This window comes from Schistocerca nitens, chromosome 6, assembly GCF_023898315.1.
Source record: "Schistocerca nitens isolate TAMUIC-IGC-003100 chromosome 6, iqSchNite1.1, whole genome shotgun sequence".
Taxonomy (NCBI): Eukaryota; Metazoa; Arthropoda; class Insecta; order Orthoptera; family Acrididae; genus Schistocerca; species Schistocerca nitens.
In genome coordinates this window covers 298,639,959-298,663,235 of record NC_064619.1, presented here as the reverse complement: position 1 = coordinate 298,663,235, position 23,277 = coordinate 298,639,959, and the positions used below count along the sequence as shown (strand labels likewise).

Here is a 23,277-nt window from a genome sequence, read left to right as displayed (position 1 = left end):
AGCAGAGTTACTAAACACAGCCTTCCGAAAAGCCTTCACAAAAGAGGATGAAGTAAATACCCTCAAAGTAATGAGGCAACTTGCCGTACCCAAAGACTGGAAAGTTGCACAGGTCACACCAATATTCAAGAAAGGTAGTAGGAGTAATCCTCTAAATTACAGGCCAATATCATTAACGTTGAAATGCAGCACGATTCTGGAACATATATTGTGTTCGAACATTATGAATTACCTCAAAGGAAAGGGTCTATTGACACACAGTCAACATGGGTTTAGAAAACATTGTTCTTGTGAAACACAACCAGCCCTTTATTCGCATGAAGTGTTGAGTGCTATTGAGAAGGCATTTCAGATCGAATCCGTATTTCTGGATTTCCAGAAGGCTTTTGACACTGTACCACACAAGCACCTTATAGTGAAATTGTGTGCTTATGGAATATCGTCCCAGTCATGTGAGTGGATTTGTGATTTCCTGTCAGAGAGGTCATCAAGTAAAACAGAAGAGGCCTCTGGTGTTCCCCAAGGTAGTGATATAGACCCTTTGCTGTTTCTTATCTATATAAATGATTTGGGAGACAATCTGAGCAGCCGTCTTAGGTTGTTTGCAGATGACACTGTCGTTTAGCGACTAATAAAGTCATCAGAAGATCACAAAAAATTGCAAAACGATTTAGAAAAGATATCTGAATGGTGCGAAAAGTGGCAGTTGACTCTAAATAACGAAAAGTGTGAGGTCATCCACAAGAGTGCCAAAAGGGATCCGTTAAACTTCAGTTACACAATAAATCAGTCAAATCTAAAGGCTGTAAATTCAACTAAATACCTAGGAATTACAATTACGAACAACTTGAATTGGAAGAACACATAGAAAATGTTGTGGGGAAGGCTAACCAAAGACTGCGTTTTATTGGCAGGACACTTAGAAAATGTAACAGATCTACTACGGAGAATGCGTACAGTATGCTTGCCTGTCTTCTTTTGGAATACTGCTGCGCAGTGTGGGATCCTTACCAGATATGACTGATGGAGTACATCGAAAAAGTACAAAGAAGGGCAGCGCATTTTATATTATCGGGAAATATGGGAGAGAGTGTCAATGAAATGATACAGGATTTCGGCTGGACATCATTAAAAGAAAGGCGTTTTTCGTTGCGATGGAATCTTCGCACGTAATTCCAGTCACAAACTTTCTCATCCAAATGTGAAAATATTTTGTTTTCACTGACCTACATAGGGAGAAACGATCACCATGATAAAATAAGTGAAATCAGAGCTCATACTGAAAGATATAGGTGTTCGTTTTTTCTGCACGCTATACGAGATTGGAATAATAGAGAATTGTGAAGGTGGTTCGATGAACCCTCTGCCAGGCACTTAAATGTGATTTGCAGAGTATCCATGTAGATGTAGAAACCTCTAATCTTTCTTTTTCACACGTCTGTCTGCTCTGTCAAAAATGTGTGCCAACGAGAAGCATCTTGTAACTGCTTCTGGCATATTGCTTGGTATCTTCCATGTTTCAAAATGTCTTTAGTTTCTATGGTCATTTCGGCTATTTTAGTATGCATTCCAAGACTTCTGTCTCTGCTATTTCTACTCTACAGTAAAGTTGAATATATTATCAGTGTATTGTACATTAAAATAAGTTACCAACTTCACTGTTATTTGAAATACCTATTTAGGTACCAGTATTAGCCAGTTATTGTGTACAGTTCACACAGTTTCTTCCTGACAAATACAGCTTTGCAGTTCGTTGAGGTACTAGATTGTGCAGGACACATTTTATCTGGATATCGATGAAAAGTCTATAAAATACTAGTGATTGCCCATGAATGTACTGGTAAAGTGCAGTTTTTGATTATACTTGCGACTCTGTATTAATGTTCAGAAACTGCTTAGTTTATGAAAGTCTGATATCCTTGTGGCTGTTGTCGCCAGGGTGGTTGTAATTTAACCTTAGCAAGAAGAAAACCTCAACTTTAGTTACATATGATTGCTTTGGTTTATAAAAATTATAAAGGGGCATTGTATTTATTGTTGGAAACTATTTACTGTCACAAGAATTTATTTTATGAATATTGTGGTTTGACTTTTCTTACAATATAAAAAGCACAGTTCAGTAACATTTACACTTCAGAGAAAAACTTTAACTTGGCATAGAATCGCAATGAATGTAAAATACAATTTAGTCCTCTTGAAGGAATGCAGAAATTTATAGATTTTCACTAATTACTCAGGTCTTTTGTTTCCTAAATTATTTCTTAATTTTGACCAAACAAGCCAACAGGCGAAGAAAATTCTCTCACCGGGTGCAGTACTGACAGGGCAATAAATGAGGCACTAATAAAGTAGTTGTCAAAATGCATTAGTGTTTTGAATAAATTAACCGTAGGAATTTAAACTGAACACACCCTATTCCTTGCATACAATCGCTGTTTCGACCCCTGTGCTGGGACCTTCGTCTTAGTTTATATTTAGATACAAGTAATAAGCCTTGAAGTAATAGGAGTTGGTAACTGAAACAATATTAATTTTTCAGCTTACAGCAATTTCCAATGGTTGAGAATCGCACAGGACCACAAACTATAGAATTCCTTACAAAGCGAATAGTTGCTCTTGGCGCAGTTCAAGTTGGACACTTCCTTGTTGACTGCGAGACATACATGTCGGTGCCCACCTTAGGTAAGTAGCTTTGCTGGTACCTTACATTTGTTAATTTTCTGTCTGTAAAGCTCTTTGTGTCAAATGAGCAAATTAACAGTTGACTGAAACAAGTTGGTATGTGTAAAATATCCTGTCAGCTCACATTATAGAGCATGTATGGCTGTTTGTATTAATATACTTGGCTAATTGAAGTGCATTTGTCTATAATATACTTTTGTCTCTCTCTGACTGTGTTCTGATAGGACATGGTTGTCAAGGAACTCATTGTTTTATTCAAAGATGGTGGTTGAGAGTTGCAGAGTGTTTTAATTTGATAACTGTTAAGCATTATTTGAGATTCAGCATTAAGCTATTCTGTGACATAGCATTGCTTCTCCGAGCCACTGTTTTGAGTGAGGCAGAGCAGATTGTCATGTCTGTTCGGTTGCAGTGTTAAAAGTGACTCTTGATGAGACAGATACATGAGCATTGTAAGCCTGGAGACCAACTACTACTGGCAGCTAGAATGACAGAAGCTTCTATGTATCATGACAATTCAGTAGTCGTACAATTACATATAAACTGTGGGGTCAGTGGGAGTGTCTGATTCTACCCATGTGCTTTGATGCACGAGGTAGTGGTGGTGTGGTGTGTGACGTCACTATGGTGGGGAGTTTTTGAGTTGGTTGTGTTTGTGGACTATATTGTGTTTGATGGTGTCCTTTGGTGGTGGATGTGTATGTGCTGAATTTATTGTCATATTGGGTTCGTTTGAGTTTTGGTTGTGACCATGCTAATGTGGCTTTGAGTTTAGGTAGTTGGTGCAGTAACTTGGGTTGTGGAAGTGTTTTTAGTGAGTTATTAAGATTTTCTTTGTTTGTGTGATTGGTGTTTTTGTTAGGTCTTATTAATTATGTGTTTCTTGTGCGGAAAGAAGTCTAATTTCTTTTATTGTTTTTTATTAGGTATGGAGATGACATTGAATTCATGAGCGTATCATTACATTTTGAGATGGGTGATGACTTAGGTGTCACATTAGTGGCAACAACATGAATTTCCGGCGTATCGGGCCAGGGACTGTATATGTGGTGTTGTCTGTGCGATAATATCTGGCATTCGATAAGATACGATACCTGGTTCAAGAAATCTAGGAGGGAGATTGTGTTGCTCACTTATTACACTCCTGGAAATGGAAAAAAGAACACATTGACACCGGTGTGTCAGACCCACCATACTTGCTCCGGACACTGCGAGAGGGCTGTACAAGCAATGATCACACGCACGGCACAGCGGACACACCAGGAACCGCGGTGTTGGCCGTCGAATGGCACTAGCTGCGCAGCATTTGTGCACCGCCGCCGTCAGTGTCAGCCAGTTTGCCGTGGCATCCGGAGCTCCATCGCAGTCTTTAACACTGGTAGCATGCCGCGACAGCGTGGACGTGAACCATATGTGCAGTTGACGGACTTTGAGCGAGGGCGTATAGTGGGCATGCGGGAGGCCGGGTGGACGTACCGCCGAATTGCTCAACACGTGGGGCGTGAGGTCTCCACAGTACATCGATGTTGTCGCCAGTGGTCGGCGGAAGGTGCACGTGCCCGTCGACCTGGGACCGGACCGCAGCGACGCACGGTTGCACGCCAAGACCGTAGGATCCTACGCAGTGCCGTAGGGGACCGCACCGCCACTTCCCAGCTAATTAGGGACACTGTTGCTCCTGGGGTATCGGCGAGGACCATTCGCAACCGTCTCCATGAAGCTGGGCTACGGTCCCGCACACCGTTAGGCCGTCTTCCGCTCACGCCCCAACATCGTGCAGCCCGCCTCCAGTGGTGTCGCGACAGGCGTGAATGGAGGGACGAATGGAGACGTGTCGTCTTCAGCGATGAGAGTCGCTTCTGCCTTGGTGCCAATGATGGTCGTATGCGTGTTTGGCGCCGTGCAGGTGAGCGCCACAATCAGGACTGCATATGACCGAGGCACACAGGGCCAACACCCGGCATCATGGTGTGGGGAGCGATCTCCTACACTGGCCGTACACCACTGGTGATCGTTGAGGGGACACTGAATAGTGCACGGTACATCCAAACCGTCATCGAACCCATCGTTCTACCATTCCTAGACCGGCAAGGGAACTTGCTGTTCCAACAGGACAATGCACGTCCGCATGTATCCCGTGCCACCCAACGTGCTCTAGAAGGTGTAAGTCAACTACCCTGGCCAGCAAGATCTCCGGATCTGTCCCCCATTGAGCATGTTTGGGACTGGATGAAGCGTCGTCTCACGCGGTCTGCACGTCCAGCCACGAACGCTGGTCCAACTGAGGCGCCAGGTGGAAATGGCATGGCAAGCCGTTCCACAGGACTACATCCAGCATCTCTACGGTCGTCTCCATGGGAGAATAGCAGCCTGCATTGCTGCGAAAGGTGGATATACACTGTACTAGTGCCGACATTGTGCATGCTCTGTTGCCTGTGTCTATGTGCCTGTGGTTCTGTCAGTGTGATCATGTGATGTATCTGACCCCAGGAATGTGTCAATAAAGTTTCCTCTTCCTGGGACAATGAATTCACGGTGTTCTTATTTCAATTTCCAGGAGTGTATTTTTGTTATACATCGTGTATAAGTTTTTGTGCGCTTGAGACTGGTGTGAGTGAGAGATCTGTTTTGAATTGGTTTTTGTTCTGTTGAGAGGTTTGTTCAGAGTATGTCAAGTATAGGGGGAAGTTGTGTGGGCCAGGGGTGGTTGTTGAAATCGATGAACCACAGTTTGATAAGAGGAAGTATGGGAGGGGCAGTTCTCTGGTTGGTTTGTGGGTGTGGGGGGGACTGTTATTTCGGGGGGTGGGAGTATGCGATTGTGTTTTTAGGGTTTTGCAGAGCTGTAGTAAGAGGGAACTAGTGGGTCTGATTGAGGAGGGTAGTACTATAGTTTTCGTCTTGTAGGGGTTTGGGAAAGAGGGCTTATAATTATTTAGTTGTTTCCAGAAGTTTCATATTTAGTTGTTCATCACAGTATTGAGTTTAAGAATTATAAAACTGGGGCTTGTACTAAAAAGACAGGGGGGTTTTGGGGGATAATTAAATCACTCATAGGTAGGGGAAAGAGGCACTCTTCCAACCTACACTCTTATTTAGAAGAGTTTTCTGGTGGAAGAGTGTACATGAGAACTATTGTATCTTTCACGTGTGTTTTTTTTTTTTTTCTGTGGTGAGTTAAGAGGGTTTGGTGTGTATGGGTGTTGCAGAAGTGGTTGTGGGTAAAGCTTGTGGGGTTAATGGGGCAGGTTGGGGGGGGGGGTAGGAGATTCTGTTGGAGAGGAGAGAGGGGGGGAGAGTGTGTATGTGGTAGGGGCGGGGGTGGGGGGGCATGTGTTTGTGCGGGTGGGTCCACTTGCATGTGGTGGCCGACCTAGATGGTATCGCCAGTGGCTTTTGTTGGTAAAATAATTTTTATTTTGGTTTTATTCTGTAGTAATTGTAATATTTTGTGTTTGTATATTTATGTAAGATCGGTTGTGTTTTAATTGATGTAGTGAATATGGGGTTTTTGAGTTTTTGAATTGTTGGGGTTTTGGTTCCACTTCTTGGAGTTGTAGGTGTTGGTTTTTTGGTATTGATAGCTGCAGGTTAGCAGAATGTGGTAATTTAATATTTTTTAACATTATTTCTTTTGGGGTTGTGTGGTGTTTTTTATTGTTGTATATTTAGCTTGTCCCTGCTGTAAACTCCCAATTTTTGTGATTGTCTCGTTAGGTTCATTTTATTTTTGGAGTGAGACGACGTTGTGCCATTTTTATTTTTATTTATTTGTATTTTTTTCACGTTTCTTGGAGTGTGTATGTAGTGGCATCATTGTTGCCATTTTGTATATGCTGGAAGTAGCTGTTTTTGCCATATTGATGACATCATAGGTCACAGCAGATGGGTGGAATCAGACATTTCTGTAATGCGCAGTTTTCTTAGAGAATTAAAATCTGTCAGCTTTAAAATCACAAGTTTTAAGTGGGAACAGCATAACTGATACAACAGAAGATACACTCAAGAGGTTTAATATGATTTGCTTCCTGTCCTGCCATTAAGTTTTATTGTAGTTCACTTGATGAAAATCTTTATCTACAATCCACACAGCACCTTACACTGTATTGTACAGGATAATTTGGGTCACGACAAGTGTTTGATAATTTGGGTCATGATGATGTTTCGGTGCTAATTATTGGCTTTGGCCAGTGATATAATGTTAATGGCTGCTGTCACATAATGTTTTGGCATGTGTATTCACAGTTTTGGTGTTAGTTGGCAAAGTCAATGAATTTGAGAGTAAAAAAATAAACTGGTTGTTGTGACACTCAGATCTGTAGCTTAGCCTGAGGTATAGGTTAGGTTGGAAGGTAACAGTTTGGTTGTAGGTTGGTGAAGCCAACAGATGTGTGAATCACTTTTTGTTGTGACATGACTGATAGGTAGTTCAGCCCGTGGTCTAGGTTAGATAGGAAGGTGACAGTTTGGCTGTGAGTTCGTGAATCCAACAAATGTGATACTAAGAAAATGTGGTTGTGGTGACAGACTGATGTTTATCTTAGCCTGTTTGAAAAAAATCACCAACAACATCATGTTATAATCGCCATATTGTTTACGGCATTTGTCGCATGTTCCCATTTCAAAGTTGATACTTACATCAAACATTGTTTTACGAGCTACTACTTAAGGGTTTAAGATTTTTCCAACGAATCTCAGTGTGACTGCACAAATGTTTACTGTGGTTTTGCATTTGTGATACTGGTATTCAATGATTTGTCCAGAGTTCCTCCTGAAGAATGTGAAAGTATTTAAGGCTGTAGATATTAACTAACGAGTGCAACAGGTTTTTTTTGTGTTTTCAGTCAGTATCAATAATGTGTTGACTTGATATGTATCAGAAACATAATGTAAAGATTAGCATTTGAACTCACATTGTTAGTAGGATTTATTTTGGTACTTACTACAAATCTCATCTGTCATAAAGCTTTATGAAATGCGGCGAGTTATACCTTGGTTCAGATTCTGCATTGAACTGAAGAACATCACAAAATGAATTTGTAAATCAGAGCACAGCACCTCAAATAACATATTTATTAGTAATTTTATCAAAAGGAAAATTCACTTTAGAAACCTACAAAATTATGAGACAGTGTTGCTCACCACTACTTACCTTCAGGTGGCAAAATTTTTTGGTGCTGTCAGTAGTCAAATATAAAAGCACACAATAATATTCTAGCTTTTTGAACTCAGTGACTTGCCTTTCATTTTAACCTTCCGCATACTATCCCTCTCCCCTTCCCAAGAAAGGAACTGGGTGTTCCAAATGCTAATAGTGTCGTGTGCTTTTATATGTGTGTATTGGCAGCACTTAAAGAGAGAGGGGGGGGGGGGCAAGAAATCCTGCTTGCCACAAACTGTGCCTCATAATTTTATGGTATATGGTAAATCATTTTATGTTAAAAACATCTTGATGTTACTTATGGTACACAAAATAAATTTAAGTTATCAGCGAAATGAAAATGGCTTATTCAAAAGTTCAGGGCTCAAACCCTGGTTGGTTGGTCTGAGGAATTTTGCAGTCTGATGTTGTGCCTTCGACCCCTGAAAATCTTTTACACATATGAAAATGTCGCAAGACTAGTCCATACCATAATAAAGTAAGTTTACAGTATTGTTCAAATCAGCCTTGAGGTCGACAAAGGCTTTCCTTTAACTGATTGTAGTTTGAAGCATGTCTTCTTCATATACAGATAAACCACATTGTGTTTTAAAATCAAAAGCAGATGTGTCATGATGTTACTGACATAAATGTGTGTTTTTGTGAACAACACTTTTGTTGCCAGTAAAACATTCACAGTACGTATGAAAATCATAAATGAACTTAAATTACTCTTCTCTCTAAAACCTAGTATTTCCCTCAGTTTTGCAAATTGTTGTTTGTTCTTTATTTTATGTTTATTCCATAATTATTTAAATGAAAAGGAGTCAGTCTTGGAACAGATGTCAATTGTGATTTGTTTATTATCTAAGAAACAATAAATAATAAAAACCATTTACCTCTCTTGAAACGAAGCCTCTCAAAAATCTTTAGGCCACTGATGACTGCAATCATATCCAGTTATTTTCATTCTCATCTGCTACTGAGCAATACCAGTGTATATCTTTCTTCATTTAATCTAAATTGTGGGAAGTTATGTGATGTAAGATCTGAGATGTAGCACACACAATAAAATGTTCCTATACTGTTCTTCCCACTGCTTGATGTGCAGTTAATCTTCATGGTATTTTGCATCAATTGTGGCATCTTGACAGAAAATACTGGTCATCAGCACTTGTTTTCAGACATCAGGATACAACATGGTCCATATTTGCCATGTTGGATTCACTGGCCACTCTTTGGTGCAAATATACTAGCAGGTTTCATTGTTAGCCATGATACAAAACAAAAAATGGGGTAGCATTCCCAGTTAGTTATCAGTTAACCATAATATGAATTTCTTATTCATCATTCAGCTCATGGTGTGCCAGACTTCTAGTTCTGCAGATTGTCTGTGCTATTAATGCCATAAAACATAATTTCTACCCATACAAGTAACTGTATTATGTCAATTTTGCTGGTTAAGCCTACCCTTCAGATTATTAATTTAAAATGTAGTTGCACAGTGAGGTTGCCTTGTATGCAAATGGTAATGTAGTGTAAGCGCATCTGCTTGGAAACAGTTTGTACAATTTCTGGATACATTTACATCAGTTCTAGCAGAGTTATTAAAAATGAATGAATGTCCATAGTGAATTGTCTCTTGATTGTCTACTTTCCCTAAGTCGGCTAGACAACCATAAATAATTTTCCCTAAATTTTGGGTGCCTTTAATACTATCTACGTGTGGTAACCATTCCCCTTTTATTGTGAAAACTAGAAAATTCCCCAGCTGTAATGATCTTACTGTCAACTAGACATTAAACTCAAGACCATCCTCCTTCCAGTGTACATTTGAAAATCCTTTAGTGTTTTTAGAGTTACAGAAATTACCCATAATCCAAAAACATGTGTTCATTTAAAAATGCTGTTTTAGAATCATCTCTATTGAGACACTGGACTTTCCCAGTGAAGACAATTTACCAGCATTATATTTGGTATGTTTTGGTTCCTTTGAATTCACTTGTTTATAAATATTTCATTTTAAAATTCCTTCCCCAGTAAGATTAAGTTTGATACTGTAACGATGTAATGAAATGTAGTTGAATTATTGCAGATATGTTTATGCACTTGACAAGTTGTCACAGTGAAACAACAAAGAATTTCTCAAAAAGAGCACAATGCTTAATTTAACAGTGCGAGTTGCACACAGGAACAAGTGAAAGACTGTTACACATTGAGCTTTCAGCCAAAGCCTTCTTCAGAAAAGGGAGTATACACACATTCACACAAACAAGCACCTCTCATGCACACATGACTGCTATCTTGGCTGCTTTGGCCAGAATACAGTTTCGTTGAATGGAAGCAGCAATATGGAGTGAGTTGAGGAAGAGGGGTAGAAAGGTACAGATGCGGGTAGAGAAGTGAGCATTGCCTGGAAGAGTATGCAGGGACTGGATGCAGGAGGCTATGGGTGACAAGGGGAGTGGAAATGGAGAGGAGCAGAGAAGGGAAAAAGTGAGGAGAAAGTGTTGGCAGAGAGTGGTGCACAATGAGGGTGAAGAGTCATGAATTGGGAGGTGGTGAACAGAGAGAGGGATGAACTAAGATGTTCTGGAGATTGGGTGGGTGGTGAAACACTGCTTCAGGAGAAGTGGGAAACATCTTGGATAGGATGTCTCTCATTTCGGGGCATGATGATAGATAATCAAAGCCATAACAAAGGACATGATTCAGTTTTTCCACTCAGTGGTATAGGGTAATGAAAGGAGCACTTCTTTGTAGCTGGTTCTTGGGGGTGGTGGGAGTATTGGGGGTGCATTATGATATGGCACAGGAAATATGTTTGGAGAGTGGGTCTGAGGGATAGTGTCCATCTGTGAAGGCTTGCGTGAGACATGCAGTACACTGGGCAAGGGAACTCTTGCCACTGCAGAAACACCATCTCTGGGTGGCAAGCTGTATGGTTGGGGGGGGGGGGGGATTTTTTGGTGTGGAAGGGTTGGTAGCTGTTGGAATACAGGTACTTTTGGTGGCTGGTGGGTTTAATGTGGAGAGAGGTGTGGATAGAACCATCAGAGAGGAAGTGATCAACATCCAGAAAGGTGACATGCTTAGCTGGGGAGGACCAGGTGAAAGAGATGGGAGAGAAGGTGTTGAGGTTGTGAAGGAATGAGGGTAGGGTGTTTTGGCCCTGAGTCTAGATCATGCAGATATTGTTAGTGAGCCTGAACCATATCGGATTTGAGAAGCTATGAAGGTTTCCTCTAGATGGCTGATAAACAGGTTTGCATAGTAGATGTCTGTTAGTATAAAGTTAGTAAGGTATAGAGGAATAATGTAGTGAGTTTGGAGTCAGAAGGTTGTTTGAAGACTTTATTTGTTCAGTAGTGGCAAGACCATGGGGTAAGGGATGTTGAAATACACTGAAGTGTTGTCAACAGTGATGAGCAGGGATCCAGAAGGTAAAGGGGTGGAGATGGTGGAGAGTCAGTGGAGGAAGTGATTGGTATCTTTGATGTGAGGGGCTAGATTTCGGGCAGTTGGTCAGTGAGTACTGAAATTTTTTCAATGGGAGCACAAAAACTACCTACAATGGAGTATTTAGCATTGTTTGGTTTGTGGATTTTGGGGGAAAGAATGTAGATGATAGGTGTGGTGGGTTTCATAGGAATGAGGAGGGAAATGGAATCTGAAGAGAGCCTCTGGGAAGAATCTGAGGGTTTAAGCAAGGGTTGAAGATTATGTTCGACTTCTGGTTTGGGATCACTGCGGCAGAGTTTACAGGTGGAGTCAGACATTTGGCTGAGGCATTCCATCATATAGTTGCTGCCTTTCATAATTACATTGGTGGAAACTTTTTCTGCAAGTAGGATGATTAGGTCAGGGTCTGTTTTCACGCTGTGTGAGACTGTCCTTTCTTCTGCTGTAACCTTGGTGTCCTTAGGAAGGGACCTGGTGAATAATGGTGAGGTCAAGTTGGAGGTAAGGAATTTGTGGAAAGTGACCAGAGAGTAATCAGGTGGGAAGGGGGAGGATTGTGGTTGGATGGTGGTATGAACTGGGAGAGACAGGGTTCAATGTTGGGAATAGGTTGGTTTTGGTTGGAGTGGTTGGTGGCAAAGAAGCAGGGATCAGGAGAAGGAGAGTAGGTCTTTGACAAGTCCAAAATGATTAAATTTGAGTGTAAGGCTAAGGTGAGGCCTTCGCATAGGACTGAAACTTCTGTGGGACTAAGCATTTTGATGGACAGGATAACAAAAGTTTACAGGATTGTTTCAGCTCTGAGTTAGTGGAGTGTTGGTTGGCAGTTTTGGGGAAAGTGGCAAGTTGAAAAATGCCATCTACGCGGGGTCTGTGTGCTATGAGGGATTGGCAGTGAGGAATGCTGTGGGTAGGATAGGGGTTGGATAGTGGTTCCCCATGGCAGCAGTAGGATATCAGCAAGCTGGATAACTTATCGAGGTGATGTTTGGAATGCTCTTCCAGCTGCTGCAGTGCGAAGGATTCAGATTCAGAGATATGATGTATGTAGTAAGGATCGCACAGTAGTATTATCTTGAAGAGCTTGGGGTTTGGTGGTACTTGTATCATGGAGATATGTTTTTGCAGTACCAGGTTTATGAGGGGATCTGGAAAGCGAAAGGTGATTGTGAGAGGAGGGGTGGGATCCAGAGAAAGGAATTTGTATGGTTAGGCTGCAACATTTAAGGAGCAGGATGTGGGACTGGGTTTTAGCCAGGGAAGGAGATACTTTCCTGAACTGGTGCTGAAAGATGGAACAGGGATCCATTATTGCAGGGATGGCGTTAAGGAAATGCCCGTTTCCTACACCATTTCCCATTTTACCAACATATTGCCATGGTACAAGCATTCCCAAACCCCCTCTGCTCCTTCTGCAAAATACTGCTTCTGTTCAAACCCAACTACATACATCACATCTCTGAAACTGAATCCCTTACACTCCAGCAACTGGAAGAGCATTCCAGACACCACTTTCATAAGTTATCCAATCGGCTGTCATGCTTCTGCCACCTTTGGGCATCACTATCCAGTCACTATCCTACCCATACAGTCCCGCTTCATCAATCCTTCATAGCACCCAGACCCTGTGTGGCTGACCATTTCAACTTGCCACATCCCCCAGAACTACCTACTAGCAATCCCACTAAAACCAGTATTGAAACAATCCCACCAAAATCTGCAGGCTCACAGAAGTTCTAGCCCTCTCCAAAGGCCTCACTTTCAACCATACACCCCCCCCCCCCCCCAAAATTAACTGTGCTGGACTTGTCAAAGACCTACTCTCCTTCTCCCAAAACCTGAAATGGAAACACTTCTTTGCTGCCAATCCCTGCAACCAACACTTGCAGTTGATGACTGTAGTACATATGTGATAGCCAGGCGACTTTGCTATTGGGTAAGATGAATTTTTTAATCTGAAAAACTACTTTTGAATTTTGGCTGTATGACTTACTGTTTTCTTTTGCCGTTGCATTCAATTAAAAAATGTAAAATAAAAGACAAATTGTTTCTCCCCTAAAACTTTACATTGAAATTATGTTTTCAGATGGTTTTATGCTATCCTCGGTCTCTTAGTATATTGTAATAATCTGCCTACATCTTGAATTATTTCTTTTGAATATTATTGTCTTTGCCTGCCCTTACAGTTTTTACCCTTCCAGTGTCAAGTTGAACTTATTTTAATGTTTTAGCAGATGTCTCACCTGTTCCCACTTCTGCTGGTAATATCCAATTGCCAAATTTTACAAAAATATTGATGATGTCCATAGCATAGGGCAGATGTTTGTAAATTGTTACCAAATCAGGTGGAGGCAGCCAGTGGTAGTATTCTGTGGGATGGCCAGTGATGGAGTATTAACCATATAACATCTGTACAAATAGTTTGCTTCGTGCTGGATAATCATTCATACACTTTCAATTTTTTTCTCATATTACCTTTTTGATGTTAGTATGAATAATACTGTTTACTTATTTTTTATTTTGAAATAGTTGTTATTAACATTGTAATGTCTGAAATATGTAATCTGACAAACTGATGTTCAACATTTACGTTAAATCGGAAGGTGATACTTTTCGTTTTCATGAATGATTTAAGCTGTATGAACAAGCATAAAATATGAGTTATGCTTGCTAAATTTTACTGCGGTATATCCTCACACAGTGTTCATTAATTTCTTAAATTGTGTTTAAGTCTATTTTCCACCTCAAATGATGCACATTTTCACAAAAATTTGATTTCTTTTACTCTGACCATTAGTATTTCATCAAAGTTTGTCATCATTGTACAGACAAATTCTTGTTTCACTTGTGTCCCTTTACTTATGGTAGCACGTCCATCTTTAATTATTTCTCTCTGTATTACATTCTGTTTCTTTTCTAGTGAACTGCCCGTAACATTACTTTTTAGAATGAAATTTTCACTCTGCAGCAGAGTGTGCACTTAAGTGAAACTTCCTGGCAGATTAAAACTGTGTGCCAGATGGAGACTCGAACACGGAACCTTTGCCTTGAGCGGGCAAGTGCTCTACCAACTGAGCTACCCAAGCATGACTCACGGCCTAACCTCACAGCTTTAATTCCACCAGTACCTTGTCTCTTACCTTTCAAACTTCACAGAAGGTCTCCTGTGAACCTTGCAGAGAGCTTCTGTGAATTTTAGAATGTAGGAGACGAGGTACTTGCGGAATTAAAGCTGTGAGCTCACGGCGTGAGTCTGCTTGGATAACTCAGTTGGTAGAGCACCTGCCCACGAAAGGCAAAGGTCCTGTGTTCGAGTCTTGGTCTGGCACACAGTTTTAATCTGCCAGGAAGTTTCATTACATTTTTACTTAGCCAGTCTTCAAAGGCTCATAGAATTGCCCACTGGTTAGTATATTCCTATTTCTTTTGAATTACTAGATATTTCTCTGTACTGTAGGTTGTCAGCAGAGTCACTTTCTTCGTCAGGGTATGCTCGAAGCAGAATATGATAACCATGGAAACCAGTGTGGATTCCAAAAACATTTATGATATGTTCAAGTTCTTCACACACAGTATTAAGTTCTGTGGATAGAGGTAATTAGGTGCAACTGTGCTTTCAAAAAGCTGCCGATTAAGTACCTTTCCAACATCCACTAAACACAATACATTCATATGGAATACTCAGTTGAGTTTGCAAATGGATTAAAAAAATCTTGACAGTCACTGTGCTCCATGTTACTCTGGATGGCGAGCCCCTTACACACAGAGAAATAATATCTATGTATTACTGAGAAGTCTTTTTGGATAAGTGACATTCATGTTATATATTAATGACATATAGTGGGTAACATTAGTTGCAATGCTAATTTTTTCACAGGTAATTTAGTTATCTGTGAAAAACTTTTATCAAAAAATAGGCTTAGTTAGATCTTGAAATACCAACTTGGTGCAGTGCCTGGAATGGTACAAAGTCTACAATGTTGCAAAGACAGTCAATTAGCTCATTATTTACTGAAATGTGGTATGGTGTACGTCACAAAGTGTAAAAATGCACTGACCATTGACTAAATGATTAAGGAATCACAGCTAGACTCATTCATCTCATATCATTACGTTACAGTGGTATTGTGTAGAGCTATGAAATGGAGCAATCACATAAACTCAATTGTAGGAAAAGCAAACAGAAGGCTTTGATTTATTGATTGGGTGGAAAAACTGTAGTTTGTGTGTGAAAGAGATCACAAACTACTTGTGAAATCCAGAAGGAATTATTACTCAAATGTTTGGGGTCCAAATCAGATTAGACTAACAGTGACATAGAATTTCATTACTGTCCAAGAAGAACATCCATTCACATGGAAGTTTGAACTATGTATTTGTCTGCAGTCTGGTTAGAATTTATGGTCTTCTTTTGTAAGTCTAGGAATCGTATCACTGATGGGTGCTACTTGTCAGCTATCACCTATCACCCAACTTGAATTTTTGTCAATCCTGTGAAGGACCTGCATTCTAAATAAAATGTTTTGCATGTATGATAAAGCTTATACGCAGGGCTAATCACATTGCCTCAGAGACTTACAGCCGTATATGTAGCTAGCAAAGAAGTAAGTGAGATATCCCCACAAAAACTATATGCGATTTAGCTTAACATGAAGTGACGGTAATTTTATGATAGAGTGCCCACTTCTGCAACCGGGGGAGGGGGGGTGTACTCCAGCCCCAGATTGAATCCACCTCCCGGAGTAATAACAGGGGCTGGTGTGCCAACCAGCCTAGACCTGATTTTTAGGCTATTTTCCACATCCACCTTGGTAAAGATCAGGGTGACTTCCACATCTCGCCTCAAATGCACAGTGCTCAAAAACTTTTAAATACAATGTCACACTTGAGCATGAAATTAAATTAGAGGCATACAGAGGAGGTACATGAATTTTTCACTTAATGGAGGGAGCAGGTGGCAGCTTTAGCAGTGGCAATTCAATTATAGTAACAGCTTGTATACGGGCATGGTTCATTCTCCTCGAGATGTGTCATATCAGTCCTGGTATGGCACCAGAAAGGGGAATGTAAAATCGTGAAGTTCAGTGTCATAGGTGGTGGTGCATAAGTTTATGCCATATCTCCCAGCTTCCTGAAAACCATTATTACAGTAGCATGTTCTTTTTTAACAAAAATTATCATTGTGAGAATTGCTTGTAGAATAGCTTTAGAGTGGATCACCACATAAATCTAGCAGTCAGAAAATCAGATGCCAGGATTAACTGTAGTGAAAGAATTATTAGACACTCACCTGTGAATAAGGTGCTCCACAAAACTTAACTAACCCATTATTGAGTACTTATTTGGATATCTGGAAACTCTTAATCGATGTTAATATATGAGGTGTGGCTAGAAAAAAACCGGACTAGTACTGGTGAAACAATAAAACGAATGCAATAAGGCTGAAAGTCGCGTGGCCTGTCACGTGACTCTCGCTCCGCCTACTGCTCGAGTTTCATCTGCCTCCTGCACTCAGTCTGCCCGTGGCGTCTGTTTTAAGTAGTTGACGTTTTGTCTGTGCGTCGGAAAATGTTGAGTGTACAGAAAGAACAGCGTGTTAACATCAAATTTTGTTTCAAACTAGGAAAATCTGCAAGTGAAACGTTTGTAATGTTACAACAAGAGTACGGCGATGATTGTTTATCGCGAACACAAGTGTTTGAGTGGTTTAAACGATTTAAAGATGGCCGCGAAGACACCAGTGATGACACTCGCACTGGCAGACCATTGTCAGCAAAAACTGATGCAAACATTGAAAAAGTCGGTAAACTTGTTCGACAAGATCGCCGTTTAACAATCAGAGCAGTGTCTGAGTTAACAGGAGTTGACAAGGAAAGTGTTAGGCAGATTCTTCATGAAAGTTTCAATATGAACAAAGTGTGTTCAAAAATGGTTCCAAAGTGTCTCACAATTGAACAGAAGGAACGTCGAAGAATGATTTGTTCTGACATCCTGGAAAACATTGAAAGTGATCCCACCTTCTTACAAAATGTTATTACTTGCGATGAATCGTGGTTTTTTACTTACGATCCCGAAACTAAACGCCAATCGATACATTGGAAAACTCCTGGTTCTCCACGACAAAAAAAAGCATGAATGTCAAAATCGAAATTCAAGGCAATGATGATTGTTTTTTTTTTTTTTTTTTTTTTTGACATCAAAGGGATTGTGCACATTGATTGGGTACCAGAGGGACAAACAGTGAATCAGCATTACTACATTAGCGTCCTGGCTACCCTACGTGAGCGAGTACGGAGAAAACGGAACGATTTGTGGAGAAAAAAGTCATGGATCCTTCACCAAGACAATGCCCCAGCTCACAGTGCGTTGTCAGTGAAGACGTTTTTGGCAAAACACAACATTCCCATCTTAGATCATCCACCCTACTCACCTGATTTGCCCCCTGTGACTTTTTTCTTTTCCCTAAAGTCAAGTCAGCTTTGAAAGGAACTAGATTTGAGACTGTTGAAGCAGTAAAAGAAAAAGCGACGGAAGTAATGTATGGACTTACCGAAAATGATCTGCAGCATTGCTATGAACAGTGGAAAATTCGTATGGAGCGGTGTGGAGACCAAGGAGGAGAGTACATTGAAGGAGATAACATGAAATTGTAAATAATTGTAAATAAATGTTTTTCCAGCATCAGTCCGGTTTTTTTCTAGCCGCACCTCGTATGATGGAGAGAAGCCTCAGATATGAGATTTGCTATTTGTTCCACATTTTTTTAGTATGCCACAGATGTGTTTAACATAAGATTATTCCTCTTAATGAGTAGATTGGTACATCATTTAAAATTTTTAAATTTGGTCAGTAATTCTGTGAAATACTTTGAATCAAATTTTTACTGTCCCTGTTTACAGATAGGCAATCTGCATCTAGTTCTGTGTTTAGTAATATAGATTAACTTAGCAGAGTTCCATTTACAGTTATCTTGAATTGTTATTCAGTAGCCTTCATTGAAGTATTCTTTAAGACTTATTTATGGCAGCTGTTAATAAATCATTTATAGGAACCTCTTCTGCAGCTGGGTGTAAAGAGGCACATTGATACTGGTAATATTTTTCACATGTAAATCCTTACCTGAATGTTTTCATCAACGTATATGCTTCTACTTCCTTAGTATGTGATATGAAGGGTATAAGCTGGAATTAGATACTGTCTGAGGACTTACATTATTACTTTCGTCTGTGTTGGGAGGAGTGGTCTTCAAATTGAAGTCCAGCTGTACAGATTTAGGTTTCTGTAAATCATTTGGGGGGCAGTGTTGGGTTGGTTCCTTTGTAAAGAACACTACCATTTTTTCCCTCAATCAGAGATTGAGTTCTTCTTTCCTGTGTATAATTTATTTTCCGCTGTTCTTAATGGCTGTAAGGCAGTTAGGCAGAGAAAACGTAATTGTTTCTCCATTTTGTGGTGGTGTATGCAACACATCAGGAAAGGAAACATTTTCATACTAGTCTTTAATTTTAACAGAAATGCACATAGGCAGTACAAATGTACAATAATGCCTACAGTAATATATGTCCATATAAAAATTAAATGAAGCCACAAATACACTATATAAAATATTGCATCATTAGCAAGGATTTTACAAATTTCAGTTACTGAATACAGAGAAAATAGATATGCTATAACCAAAGTATGTTATTTACATTTGACAGGTTACTTATATTGATAATGCTGATGCTAATGATTCTACAACATAGATTTTGTTATTGTCTTAATCATTCATTAGAAATTTATTACAGTGTAAGAATTGCTTCTCAGCCGAATCACTAGCACAGCGTAAAACATTCTTTAGGGCCCAAGTTTTAGATGCAGTTACCATTTTTTTAATAACAGGACATTGTTTACTCAAAGAATAAAACTTGTACACAAATAACAATTAAATATTATGGATATGATATTGCACATCACCCTTGTTACTTCAGCGGGACATTTCTAACTTGTAGTGTAGTGTCATTGTACAAATCTTTCTTGTGCATTAAAGTTTTACTTAAAGATATAGTATGTTTTATTGATCTGGTTGGTGTCTTCATTGAGAAATATAGCAGTATTTTTGTTTTTGCAACTAAAAACTTATTTCTTCTTGCTTATTGTTAATGACGATCACGAACAGATTTTTTAGATTCATTGAGTAAACATGTCCGAGAAGTGATGTTGTATTCCTTGAACAAAGTAGTGCCTCAAATTTTGTAATAAGCTCACAACACAAAGTATATGTTGATGATATCTGATTATCTCAGCAGATGTTTTGACTTGCTTCAATAATAAGATAAACCCTTTGCACCATTAATGGGGTGTGAACTTTTTTTGAGGCCACTTGAGATTGTCATCAGTATATTACATTTTCCTTTAATGGGACTGATTGTTCTAAAATGAAACTGCACTGAAGTAGTGTTATACAGCAACATTCCTGAAACATTGGTCTGTGAAACTGGTACTTATGAAAGACTAAGGCTGGTTTAAAATGTGAAGATTTTGGTTAGGAATGTAGAAATACCTTTGTAAAAGAATTTTCAAGCATTTTATTGATGTACCAACTAGCATAAACCAATCATTCGTACTTCATATAAATTTTCACTTCGGTTTTCCCCATTCTTACTTTGTAGAGTCTAGAAAACTATTTTTCTATTGTCTGTGTCTAAAAGCTATGAAGATACTTTGTTATTGTCATAGAAAAATTGCAGTCATTTGCCAATATAAATTTCTGTTGGAAGAACGATTTTCTTCATTAGTTGGTTACAGTAAACTGCTAATTTTAGAAATGTTGGAAAGTAGGCAGTATTGTCCAGAAAAGCTTGAAAACGAGCAAGAAATTAGTGTGCTAGAATCTGATATGTTTTGTTTATGTTAATGAAATGAATGCTTTGCACTCTTTTATTTTTGTCACAAGATGAGAAGAAGATTTATGTTTTAATTTTAAGTTCTTGAGCAAATGTCACTAGAATTTTGGAATCTGTGAACTGTATATAAATGAAAAATACTTGCTAAATGATAATGTGATGCACTAAGGCCCTTTAATGCTACATGCTTTAATAAGTGACCTGTTATATCTGCATGGCCTACATATCTCTTTGCATTCCAATATATTTAGGTAATCATACATTAACCACCATTAAAATAACTTAAAACGAGTATGGCAAATCTAATACTGTTAATACATACTATGAGAACTGAACCAGCTCTCTTGAGAGATGCTTTGTGTAAAATGCAGTGCCTATCAAAATGTGGTTCGATGATGACCAGTTTTATTGTTCTACAGTCTCAGTATAATGAAGGGAAAACAAATAAGATTATGTCATTATTGTCATTAGCACTGCTTTACATAGCTTGGTATTGTCATTTCTAATTGACATTAACATGCACTTACACATTCTGCAATTACAGGAAGCCTACTGCCAGGAATCATGACATGTTATGAATGCTTTAGTTAAAATTATTAAAATGATCTTTATACTTTCATACCCTCAAAATTTCTGGTTTATTCTTTTGTGCAAAATATGTGATATGATACAAAATTTTGGAACTTATCTCATATTACATTTGGGAAAAAGTTAAATGATGCCTTTCCTCCATCACATTTTGTCCGTTGTGTGCTATTGTCATAAAGTATTTTCCAGTATGTATTGTCTTGAGTTGCAAAGTGTTATTGTCATGTGTATATATTCAGTATCCTTTCTCAATAATAGTTTTATATCAACTATTGGTTGTAAATCAAATGCTGAAAGAATGATATCTAGTACCATCTGACATCATCCCTCTAAAATTCATCTTTTTAAAATTCATTTACTTCAAAACTGTCTTTGCATGCAGCTAAATATTCTCTGTATCAAACGTTAGGAACCTCTATTTTTTATCATTCAAAAATTAATCATAAAAAGTTGGAAGGTATTAAGCAAAATCCTGTTATCGAAATTCTGAGATTTGTAAGTTTAAAAATGGGTTTGCTCCGTTAAATTTCCTGTCATTACTTCACTCAGTGTAGTAGATCAAGTTTGTGAAGAGGACTGAATTAAGAGTCGCAACTGACCCTTACAGTAATGTCCTCAGAATTGTATTAAAGGCACCATAATATGTTTGATGATGTCACAGTAATGAGTGCCATTCATAACAGTCTACTACAGCTATCTCTTTTTTGTAAAACAAACAATGCACAGAATCTATTTCCCTTTTAGTGAAACGCCAACTATTGAAAAATATTGAATGCACTCACATCATTCAAAGTAATGATTGTTAAGCAAAGTGTGAGACTTCAGGTTGCTTCTCCCAAATATCTTATTTGTGATCCCTGCTGTCTTCGATTGTCAGTGGCGTTATGGTTTCGCCAACAGGCAATTATATTTAATACTGTGATTCAGATAAGCTCGACCTATGAATGACATTGTGAATATTGGAACTGAAAAGTTTTGATGAGCATTCTCTAGTGCAAATGAACCATGCTGGAGGCACACAGTCGTACAGATATTACTTGAGCAAAATCCAACTAATACGGTTTTGTACAGTAGTTGATATTCGATTCTAATACCAAGTCATGATATGACGAACAAAATGAACTTTGTCCTCTTTTTTTTGATGACTGTTTTTGTAATATGACAGTCAACACTGTTGATTCAGAAACTGATAATGCACTGCAACAATTGGAGTTGAATCTACTTACTGGTGGAATAAAAAAGAGTGTGACAACAGTTAAATGAAAGTGGTAGAGAAAGAGGAGATATGAAGGTAGAATTCTTTTGGAAATATTTACTTACCATCTGCTAATGTGGTTGAATGTACTGAACTGCAGCACGTACTTCAGAGTGTGTGACTAAGAAACACAAAAATCGGATGAGTTGCTTCTGTTGCACTTGGAAATAATTTAAGTAGCACCGAGGATTTATAGAAATTTAACTGCTGTATGTTGTTAATACACCAGTTATGTGCTTCGTACTCTGTAACATTGCTTTGTAAACATGAAAGGTGTCAAATTTGTATACCCCCAGACCTTAAGCAAGCTGATGAATTTTGATGCACACACATTTAAACCAGTTCAGGTGATGGCTATCAGTCGGCAACCATCTTCACAAGTAGGGCATTTATTTACAGTGGAACTGCAGGTAGCAGTATCCCATTTCAAAAGAAACTGGAATAAATATTGTGCAGTCTATGACAGATCCCTCAGTCACCAGTTTGCTAGCTAACTGGCCGTTCAGTGGCTGTAGATCTGAAATAAAGTGTGAAACTCGAGCAATTCTGAATTATGCAAGTCACGTATCAATGAGGGAAGGAGAACTGATGACTAATAATACCTGACGTTTAATGCCAAAAGTTCTAAAGAAGGTAGCTATTGTAAACATCTCCCCAGTCGTTGTACGCACTTCATTGTAAAATAATGAACACAGTAGAAAAGCTGGACCAGATCTCGTATATTCCTCGCAAAGGGGGCGGCATTTTTCGATCTCCGGCAGATACTGCTGATAAGACGGGCCGTGTTGTGTCGTTCGGCGCCGAACGAGGGGGTCGAAGGGGGGAACTCGGTGACGTTGGCATGTCGCTACGCACTGGCGCCCTTGGGGTGCATCTCGTCGAGGTCGCGGCCCTTAGTCTCTGGGACACAGCAGACGACGAAGCAGAGGCCTGCCAGCGAGACGGCTGCATACAGCCAAAAGGCGCCGTGAAGGCCCAGCGCCTGCTGAAAATCGACAAATGTCTTCACGCCAACGAAGGCGCACACGTAACTGAAGGCTGTGGCGATGGCTGAGCCCAACTCTCGGTGTTCCAGTGGGAAGAGCTCACCGATCAGCAGCCACGAAATAGGACTGATGCCCAGCGAGAAAGCCACCGTGAACACCAGCACACACAACAGCGGAATCCAGTCGAGATGCGGAGCCGCCTGCCAACATATGACAACCACATTTTCAGGCATTGAGTAAGCTTCCATATGATATGGAAACTGTCTAAGTTTACTTTCA

General features: G+C 39.5%; 2 protein-coding genes across 2 annotated transcripts in view; one reads left to right on the top strand and one right to left on the bottom strand.

Annotated features, from left to right (window-relative positions):
• Positions 1 to 23,277, top strand: part of LOC126262236 (mediator of RNA polymerase II transcription subunit 20) — a 600,255-nt gene that overhangs the window by 4,856 nt on the left and 572,122 nt on the right. Inside the window, exon 2 of the mRNA XM_049958707.1 lies at positions 2,540 to 2,682. Coding sequence (XP_049814664.1) covers positions 2,540 to 2,682 — 143 coding nt within the window. The remainder of the gene's footprint in view (positions 1 to 2,539; positions 2,683 to 23,277) is intronic.
• LOC126262235 (facilitated trehalose transporter Tret1-2 homolog) overlaps positions 18,837 to 23,277 on the bottom strand; it is a 395,495-nt gene continuing 391,054 nt past the window's right edge. Inside the window, exon 6 of the mRNA XM_049958706.1 lies at positions 18,837 to 23,198. Coding sequence (XP_049814663.1) covers positions 22,860 to 23,198 — 339 coding nt within the window. The 3' untranslated portion in view covers positions 18,837 to 22,859. The remainder of the gene's footprint in view (positions 23,199 to 23,277) is intronic.